Here is a 10,649-nt window from a genome sequence, read left to right on the forward strand (position 1 = left end):
GCATATGCTATGATAAAATATTTTACAGCTGTTGGGTATACTGAGAAGGTGGGGATCAGGCAATTATTCTAACAGTTTTATATAACAGCTGCATATGAAGCAATAAAAGATAGTGAATGCAATTTGCAAAATACATCTTGGAAGCATGGCTCTCTCTCACACACATGGATCACATACGGCTCTTTTAGCGATCTACATTTGTAATGTTAACTATTTAACATCATACAAATTTATAGAGAAAAGGCAGAGATTTGGGGGGAGGGATATTAGCCTTTACTCCCAGTGCAACTTCTCAGAGCAAAATCAGAACAAGGCGATGAGCCTCCTGTACCAAAAGATATCTACACAGAAGTTCAGCATCACTTTTATCTGATCCCCCGTTTACTCCGCATATGTATACATTACCTTAATTTTTGCTTCATCTGGCCCCTTTGTTGATTCTTGTACTTTGCTTCCTTGTTTCTCTCTCTGTCTGTAAGTCTTCATAACTCCACATAAAAATGCACTTTTGTTCTGCAGATACAATTTATGAAATAATTCAACTGAAAGGTATAAAAAGCAACCTGAAGCCATTGAAACACCCAGCTACAGCCAGGTGGTCAGAACTAACCAGTGTCCTTAAGGATATCACTTGATATAATTTCATTAAAACAAACCAGCACACCATTAATCAACACATGAAGTTAACTTTAGACATGAATGCACTGGTCTTATTACATGCATGCAACTCTAGATTTTAAATTTAGTGCTTGACAGGCAAATACAGTTATCAAAAAATATATACTGCAAAAGAATTTCAACTGAGGTTCAAAAAAGGTATTTCAACCTTAGCTTTGTTGGTGCTTGTTATATTCAAGTTAGAAACAATACTACATTTGTGTACCTATTTGTTCACACCACAGGAGCTCTTACCTTACCTGTACATGCGACAGGTCACTTTCCTTAAACTGCTGTAATACAGAGAGGGCTCCTTCTTCGTTAAATTCTCTAAGAGCATCTATTGCTCTTTCATCAAGATCAACATAAGCTACCAATCCTAAAAAATTAAAAATAGAGAAAAGTTACAGATTCCCATTTAATTATACAGAAATATTTAGTTTTTTTAAAAGCTTTTGTACTTCACTAAAACTGAAATAATTGAGCTAAGTCAGTCATGCTAACTACTTTAAACTAAATCTATATCCAGAAACACAATAGTTTCAGAAACTTTGGGAATATTTTGTTGCACAAAGCAACACTACATATCAGGGTTTGAAATAATGAGCTCTGGTTCACATTCCCAAAAGATCTGCTTTCAGAGCTTTAAGATTTTTTATTCAGAAAGGAGGCATTACAAACTATGCATAAGGAGGAGTTCTAAGTTATCTAACCACAGTGTGCTACAGTACCTAGTGGAGTAACTTACAAAGCCAGCTTCCCCCACCCCCTTCAAAAAAAACCCCCAAAACAATAAACCCAAGTGACAAGTTCTCCCCATGTCTATAAAAAGTAAATAGTACAGTGGATGTTTTTGCCTATACTTAAATACTACTTTGCCACAACTTTCCAGCCAGTGACATTATTTCGAGCCCTGTTATGTACTTCAAGTACACTAAGATTACACTTACAGGTACAGACCCACTTAGTAGGACCAGTTCTGAAGCACATACATTTAAAGATTTGCATGTACTTCCTTCTCCGTGATCTAAAGTTAGTAGCAGATATATGCAAAGTGTAGAGCACTGCTAGTTCCCATCAGTATTAACTGGTAAGATGCCAAGATTTTTTGTACTGACTTCCAATAAATATCCAGAGTGTGTTTTGAATATTTCAGGATTTGAAAGAACACTGAAAAAGTCCTTGCTCTCAAGCACACTGAATAGCAGTGCAGAGAGACTGTATTTCAGAATTGATCCTGCATATTGGAAGGCACCTGCATCATTTGTACAGGGACAAAACTCAGCAGATTAAAAGTCATGAAGTTCAGCCCCAAGTTTAGCTATGAAATGAGAAGTAGCCAACAGCACTAACAGACCCCAATGGGGTCACCTTTTACGCATGAAGGTATTTCTACAAATATTTTTAAATACTAAGTAATAATTGTTAACATTAATGCGCTTTAACGTTTAGAAAAATATCAGACTCCTTGTGACACAACCTAAGTGCAACACGTTCTAAATTCCTGTACATTCCTTTCTCAGACACCTACACTCAAGCCACTAAGTGCACGTCATCATAGCACAGCCTTAGACAAGTGCCTAAGGAAATAAAAGCTACCTGGGAGGCACTCAATGGGATTGTCATTCAAGACAGGTCAGCCACGTGAGCCAAAATATCAACATAGTGAAGACAGATATGGTATTCTTTTGAACTGCCTTGAACTTGCAGAACATTTGGAGTGTTTAGATAAACTAAATCTTGCCACTGAAGTATTTGAGGTAAGGGCATGAAGCAGTTCCATTTCTATATCTAAATATGTTCACAACACGCATACTAAAGAGGAAGAGGAAGTTTCTATTTCACACCCAAAAAAGTATGTGTTTCCTAAAGTAGAACATGTGTTCTCTCTCTCTCTTTAGAATACACAAGAAGCCACTTGCTCCAAGCAAGATAAACATAATTCAAGCATTTATTTTTAAACTAAATACATCAGTGTAATGACTGAAATGGATTGACTTATCCCCTAGGAGCTAGACAAACATGGAATTCACATACAGACTGGAATTCAAACGTAGGCCCAAGTAAGCCAAGCGAGCTATTTCCCTCAATAAGCCACCTATTGAAATATTAAGTGTTTGACGTAGTCACTGTAAATTGGTGATGGTAGAAAAGTAGAAGCAAATGATTCTTTTAAAGAGAGAAATTACAATTCAGTAGGCTGGAATGTCCACTTTAATTTGTGCAAATCTATGAAACAGTTACAGTGTCCTGAAGTCCTAAGATACTATCAGCATACGTGAAACCCAATTTGACCTCAAATAAGTGAAAGCAGCAGTACATTCAAAGCTACACAGTGCAAAATACAGCAAAATTTCAACTTTAAAACCTAAAAATTTGAAAATTGTTTGCCTTCACTTTCATAACCAATCAGAAACAAGAAATGCATATTATACCTGTCTGAAATATTTCATCAAGTCTCTCTGCCACCTTCTGTGGGAGGCCTGCCTCTATCAGTGTCTTGTAGTGTTCTGTGTGAGTTACACTGGAAGTATCCATTGGTTCTTCCTCTTCTTTTAACTGTACCGCATTACCATTCACCTGATTAGCCATTTTATTATGCTGCTGGAAAAAATTCAGGAGCTATATTACATAAAGCCAGAAATAACTAATTTGTAGGACAATGCATTTATCTAAACTAACTTGTAAACATGCTGCAAGTGACTTGCATTAAACCTATATTTAAAGCCTTTATAATGCAGCTCACCTAAATTAAATAAAAAAGTACAGTCCTGAAATACTGTGGAATATGTACATGGAATGATGCACAATTTTAAGCACTTCATGTACACAGAGTCTAATTTTTACGTTTGCGTGCTTAATTTTTATGATGATCATAGTGGTGGAGGGAGTATATTGGAATGCACAAACATCTGCCATTATTCCCCTGAACTCAAAAGAGATTTTAGATCAATGTATTCAATACAGAAGCCTGCAGGGCAGCTAAATATACAAATGTCAATACTTGCTTCCAATCTTTCCCATAATTTTCTGGCTTACTTCCATGTCTTCCTTCAAACCCAACATTTCATTACATAAGAGAAGCCATGCTGCTTTAACACACAGTGGTTGCCAGAACACTTTTTTTTAAAGGAACATGCCACATTAGGTTTTGCACAAGTGGAACAGTCAATAAATGAATTGCACGTCACATACCAGCAAGATGAACTTGTATTAAACGCTGCCCATTATTCCAGAGTTTAAATGAAAGGTTTAAATGAATAGCAGCACCTTCAATTTTCCATATCAGTAAGAAAGACTTGATGCAAGAGTCAGTAAGGTGACTGCCAAGATAGGAATCAAAAAAGTATCACTATCTTCTCAAACAATTCCTGTAGGCTTTTGCTAACTTACTGTAAAACTCATTCTATTTGACTGGATACCAACTGGTGTTTAATATTCAGCCATGACAGCACAGTCAATATAAACCACTATTTAAGGGAAAGAGTTGGTTGACAGTGTGGTATTAGCAGAGAGGCAAAGCAGTCCTGGCTTCACCAAAACATTCAGTAAGTTTAAGTTATACGGAATGAAGATTTTTAAAGACTTTTAAATTGTGAACACTAAAACTAGCCTTTCAAATACTAGATACAACTCAAAGATAACCAACCAAGCAGAAGCATTTCACATAATTAATGCATCAAAAGCAAAACAAAATGATAAAATTTCCCACTCCAGAAACGATTTGCTAGTTTAAAACAATCGTTTTATTTCAATGTCAAGGAATTGTTTGATGGGCTGTGACCATACTGTAGCTTATGCAGAATACATGGTGGTATGCCATCCATTTTTGTAGCAGATGCCAGTGCCACTACACAGTTCTACTACAGACAGTATGAAAAATGTGAAATTCCTGCTACTGCATGGTGTTGTGAAGCAAGTCCTGCTTCTAGACCAAAATCTCAAATTACTTTCAAGCTGAATTAAATTTGTAATGGGTGCTCTACTGACCATGCTCCTTAATACCACTATACTTACATGCAGGGAACAACACTGTGAACAGTGAAAAACATAAGACTCACAAAGAATTAAGATTGGTTGTTTCTTACTACTATTTAATGGCACAGCAAATACTGTTCCCTCTTGAGATACTATTCCCTAAACACAAGATTGAAATGTTTCCAGTTTTCATCAAAGGATTTCTGTATGATTAGTCTGGTTATATTAAGTCTTAATTTAATCTAAAATGAAAACATGTCAAGAATACTACTAGTAGCATATCATAGACTCTAATTCTACTCTGCTGCATATTAACTCCCTGTAAAGAGAACGTAACACTGAAGAAACCCTTTTTCCACTGAAAACTATACATCGTTTTGTTGAGCAGGGAAGACCTCATCGTTACTAGCCAAGCAATGGTTGATGCACTTCTGATCAGATTTAAGAGATACACATTTCTTCTAGCCACCATTCATCTCATGCCAATCACAGGTACTTGAGCTTGGTTATCCCTAACAACAAAGTGCCAATGCAGCCAAAGCAAAGATGACTGTCTGAAAAAACAGCTAAAACACACCATCAACAGAAATAAGAACACACAATATCCTTAATCTAAATATTGTATATTCAAATCTTTTTCTCTCCCAGGGAATGTTCATGCACCCACATTTATAAAGATTCTTAACGCACTTCAATTCACACGGCCATTCCTCAAGGGTGAATAAAGATAAGGAAGACCCTTAAACATGTCTATCAGTATTCTACTGATAACGAATATGACTGATCCATGTAACAGTCTTATAGATAAAAGAGTAGCCACACTATGAACATAGGTTTACTAGAAAATAATTCAAGACACTGCTAACTTCTCTACAGATCTGGCAGCAGTATGAGAAGGGAACCTGGACCTTCTTTGCTTTCCTACAGACAGGTGTGGATGCTATAAGGAAGCCTGTCCAAGTCCAAGGAAGCCTGAAAAGGATCCCCCACCCACCCACCATGGAACTTTATAAAACCTAATTAGCTACTAAAAATGGAAATAATACCGCTAAAATGCTTTTCTTTGCCAAATCAGATCAGCATTTATTTCTAAAACATTTATCCCACTTTCTAGCCTTAAAGATTCTTGAGAACCTAACAGCATGTTGGGGGGGGGGGGAGTTTGGGGAGGTAGATTTAGAAATTCTGCTATCCTGGTCTTTCAATATACAGGTTATTTACTTATAATAGAAGACACTTAAATCTTTACCCTGTACACACCTATCTGCTCATCCCCCAGCACTGGGCTGAGGCTGAAAGCTAAATCATGCTAATGTCCTTCCCATATGCCATTGATAGGCAACCTGGTACCCTACATCTCCCAGAATCCCTGGCCACTGGTCATGCTACAAGGGACCTAAGGGAGTTGTAGTCCAAGACATCTGGAGAGCACCAGATTGCCTAACCCTGGCAATATCCTTTCAGATCAAAATGACCAGAACTGGTCTTACGAAACTTCTGTGTAATTATGTTTAATTGTGTGCTCTCAGATCAGAACATGGTCTGAGAGTACAGGAAGCACCCAGCCTGATGAAGCCAAGCAGGTCTGGACCTGTTCAGTGCCTTTATAGGGAGATCTCCAGGTACCCCAAGTATACTGACGATTCCAAAATGGAAAAAGGTGGGATATAAATGTGAATACATAATAATACGTTGTAATCCCTGGGAAAATGACACAGGCCCCATCATTTAAATGTTAGTTTCTTATCACAGTCATTATTTATCAGAGAAACAGTCATACATAAAAAAAAATCTATGTAAAATAATGTCAGAGATAAGCGACACCCAAGATCTGCCTCCATAAACATGGGTTTATGAACTACACTGGTCTGTGTGAAACTATGAAATGTGTATAAGCTTTATGATGAGAGAAGCATCTGTGCCAGGGTTCAAACTGTCGCCGTGCAACTGAAAACAATCAAGTTTCACTCCAGTACTACTGTTGTATTTGAGTTTCAGTGCCCACTACCACATAGGGACTCTTCCTCACTGAGGTTTACCAACAGAGTTCTGAACATATCCAAAAATACAGTTTGCATTCAAACACAATGGGCTAACAAGAATTTTCTTCAAACATTTATTAAGCTTCTATACTATCTTTCTATAAAAAAGGTCAAGATAACTTCTGTTTTCTTCTGAATACATTGAACGATAGCAAACTTCAAAACCAAATACACTCACTCAACTAAAATTTATAGAAAATGGTGATACACATGTACTAGGCTACTCTTCTCAGCCTTCTGCTGACACTACTACTGAAGAAGAGGGCCACCTCCAATTACAGCACTGCATATAGAGAACTGCCTGATCCCATGCTCACAGGTCCACAAATTCACTCGGTTACCATGGCAACTATCCCTCCTCCCTAAACTCTGACTTCACCTTGCACTATGGCGACACTCAGAACCTTCAGAGTAAATCTAAACTCAGATACTAATCCTATCTCTCCCCCAAGTCTGGAATTCAGGTAAAAAGAAAGGTCTCTGACTTTTCACTCCAGAGACACTCAGAATGCCTCCAAAACACAGTGCAAGGTCAGGGATGAGATCCTGCCTTGCCTCCCACCCAAATTCCAGGCGACATCACTTGACTTTATGGACATTTTACAGGTTCTGAATGCTTGCAAAGCACAATCCATTGTCAGTAATGATGCACACACCCAGTCTGTGCCACAGGTCTGAGAGAGGCAAGGTTGGTGGCAATCATTAATAATGGCCTACTAAGTCCAATCAAAATGTGGGAACTCCTGCCCATGCTCCATTTAAAATGGTAGATACAGCATTTCTGCTTTCACCCGTGCAAACTAATCAGTATCCCCAGCCTGAAGAGTTCCCATACTAGTCATCACTTGGTGCAAAACTACTAGGTTCATATTGTTTATTCATCTTTGCCCTTTGCAATCCTCCAGTTAAATATATTTGCTACACTATCTCATATGTGAGCAACCTAATCCAAGGTCTTAGCCAAGAGAGTTTGAGTGGCACAAGATGGGGGATGGGGGGGGTGAAAAAAGCTCTGCTTTGAAGACTCACCTATTGGGGGCATTATGGAAGGACTACTTGTGTGTGCATGTTATAAATTCCTGCCACTTGTTATGCGCAGAGGGGCATAGGTGAGCTGCTTGCCCTGTGGGCCCTAGATGTAACTTAGTTTTATGAACTACTTCATGATTCTAAAGTGTAGCCTTGCACTGGTGCCAGTTAGAGTACCAATCCTGGCATCATGGATAGGATGCAAACTAACATTACCCATGGAACTACGAAAGAACTTTGCATGCTTCAGCTGCACTCTTAGCCTTGTATGAGTGTGGTCGGGCTGCCCAAGTTCCTTGCACTGGCGTAGGAGGAGGTTTTCTGGCTGAACTAGTGCAAGGTCACATAAAGCACAATCCTAAGCATGCTTACTCAAAAGCCCCATGGTATTCAATTCATCCTACCCAGCTTAGTTGCTACTTGACATGACTTGACTGTGACTAAAGGAATGAGTCTGTCCCACGACAAACCAAAGTAATATAACGTTTCTTCTATTTTAGTTTTCCCATTTTTAAGCCTAGCAAAAACCCTACTACAATAAATTATCCTAAAATTCAATCAATAATATTAAAATCAATAAAAATGCTAACACAACAAGAGACAGTTTTGTTCTTATGTTGAAATTTTATACCCAGTAGTAGAAAAGTCAGCAAAAAAACCAGATTGTTCCCAAATTAACCTACTACACTCAGAAACTAATGGATTTTAAGAAAGCTACAGATATGATTTATATGGGAAACTAAATTGCAGCTGGAACCACTGCAGTCCCACCAACACACTTATGAAACTTACAAAAGAGAAGGTATGTATGACACAATGCTACTGACTGCAGTTTAGCAGGCTGTATTACAAAAAATATGCACCTAATATTTTAACTGAAGAAAGCTATTCAGCAAGGATGTTTTTTAACTAAGGGAAGACACTGATTTTGCAGCTAACAGAGCATTGCCTAGCTCCAAGATCTGTATGCAGATTTTGTAAAATCTGTTCTTCCCGGCATGAAGATGACACAGAGAATTTCAGAAACATCCTACTGTTTTCATCTGAACTTAAAACTTAGAGGATCATACTCCACTGGCAGAGAAACTATTTCAGCATCTGTTTAGGCATTAAAGCCAGTCTCCAAACCACTTACTGTAAAGCAATCCCATCTACTTAAAAATGCCATAGCCCTCAAAAGATTATATGCTGTCCCAACCTTCAGTGTATGCATGATAAATGGTACATTCACAACAGTAACATTGCTGCAGTTAAGAAAGATTCCACTGAGCTTCTACTACCTTCACAAACTAGAAGCAACAGCTGTCAACCACTCCCATGGTTTTCTCATCAACCAGAACTCCCAATTTCTCGCAGCATTTTACACAGCACAAATCACCACTACCACGGTTATTTTGACAGAACATGAAAAATCACTTGAAATAGCTTCAAATTGTTACTTGGGGTGATTGCGGTAACCTGGAAAAATATATCCCACACAAAAACCCGTCTACCTTTCAGAACAGAAACATGGTCCTGGGCTTCCCCTGGGGAAAAGCATGTTTAGCAAACCGAATGAACATCACATTCCCTGTTTGCTCTGAAGTTAAACCCTACTGTGTACAATGGGGCTTACTCCTAGGTAAGCGTGCAGGAGACTGCAGATATGCAGCTCGATTCGACATCGTGCGGGTTCGCCCACAACAAAACCAACTGGCCTTACTTCCAGGTAAGGTGTACCCTAGGCTTGCAAACATGCGGCTCAATCCCATGCGTGTTTACTCACGAGTTAAGTCCGCGGGCTTCAAGGACGGCTTACTCCCAGATAAACACACCTAAGGTTACAGCCTCAAAGCGACAACTCTAAATCTGGCCTTACGGGGAGGGGGGGGGAGATGGAGGAGGAGCAAATCGTTCCCATTGGCATAAAGCGGGCCCCGCCAAAAGCAAAACAAAAAACCAGACAGCCAACTGAAACGGGGCTCACTCCGGATCCAGTCCGAGATAAAAGAATCACAGCCTCGAATTCACAGCCCGCAGGCACTGATCATAACGGGGTTGGGCCTCTGGGCCGCAAACAGAGACAGGAAGGATGTCTACCACGCGAGAAGCTCTTCTCTCACTCTCTAGCTCTCTTTCTCTCTCCCGGTGCCGGCGGTGGGTTCCAGGCCAACCCCAGCCGCCCCTCAGCAACACCGAGAAGCGCTCCGCCGACTAGCCCCCCCCCGCCCCTCTCCCGTCCAAACCGGACGGGAGGCGCCAATCCGCCCGCAGCCGGGCCTACCTCCCCGCCCGCATCGCCGAGCGCGCGGCCTGCACCGCCCCAGATGCATCCGCAGGCGCGACGCGGCCACAAAAGGCGCCTCAGCCGCGGGGCCTCCTCGGGGCCTCGCGCTCCCGCTTCGCCCAGCCAGCTGCTGCTCCGCCTCCCCGTCCCCACACCCACCCCGACAGACGGACGGACGGACAGGCGCGCGCCCGCCCGCGCGCACCCCCGCTCGTTCCTCGGCCGAGCGTCCTTGGCGAGACTCACCGGAGCGGGACCTGCGCGGCGCGGCGGGAGCAGCGGCTGCAAATGGCGCGCGCTCCTCCTCTTCCCTCCCCTCATGGACGGCAAGAGCGACCCCGGCAACGCGAGGGGTTTCCCGGAACTGTTTCCAGGGACTGCGCTCGGCGGGGCCAATCCGCGAGCGGCGTTTCGGAAGGGCAGCCCGAAGCCTCTATCGGCGCCTGGAGGCGGGACCAGACGGCGGCCTCCCTGCCCAATCGAGGCGAAGAGAGCGCCTGGCCAATCCGCGGGACGGAGAAAAGCCATGGCGCGCCGGTAGGATTAGGCAGAGGGAAGGGAAGAAATCCGGGGCTTTTTAAAGGGCGGCTGGTTCCCGCTTCTTGCGGTGGGTTTCCAGACAAAGGAGAGCCGTTGGCTGTGTGGCTCCGAGTGTTGTGAAGGTCTAGTTCCTGTTT

At 41.4% G+C, this 10,649-nt stretch overlaps 1 protein-coding gene across 7 annotated transcripts in view; it reads right to left on the reverse strand.

Moving 5' to 3' along the window:
• The window catches only part of HNRNPR (heterogeneous nuclear ribonucleoprotein R), a 31,456-nt gene extending 21,156 nt beyond the window's left edge, over positions 1-10,300 (reverse strand). For 3 of the 7 annotated variants that reach the window (XM_084815502.1, XM_084815501.1, XM_084815498.1), the window contains exons 1-4: positions 10,219-10,300; positions 3,093-3,261; positions 918-1,036; positions 406-513 (exon numbers count right to left, since the gene is read on the reverse strand). In XM_084815502.1, the coding sequence (XP_084671628.1) occupies positions 406-513; positions 918-1,036; positions 3,093-3,261; positions 10,219-10,293 (471 nt within the window). In that variant the 5' untranslated portion in view covers positions 10,294-10,300. Of the gene's footprint in view, positions 1-405; positions 514-912; positions 1,037-3,092; positions 3,262-10,218 lie in introns of all 7 variants that reach the window. The other 4 variants (XM_084815500.1, XM_084815504.1, XM_084815503.1 and 1 more) reach the window with 4 other exon arrangements.
• Between the last annotated feature and the right edge of the window lie 349 nt (positions 10,301-10,649).

Source organism: Heloderma suspectum, chromosome 10, assembly GCF_057233095.1.
Source record: "Heloderma suspectum isolate Gila_16-S chromosome 10, 16-S_ref, whole genome shotgun sequence".
Classification (NCBI taxonomy): domain Eukaryota; kingdom Metazoa; phylum Chordata; class Lepidosauria; order Squamata; family Helodermatidae; genus Heloderma; species Heloderma suspectum.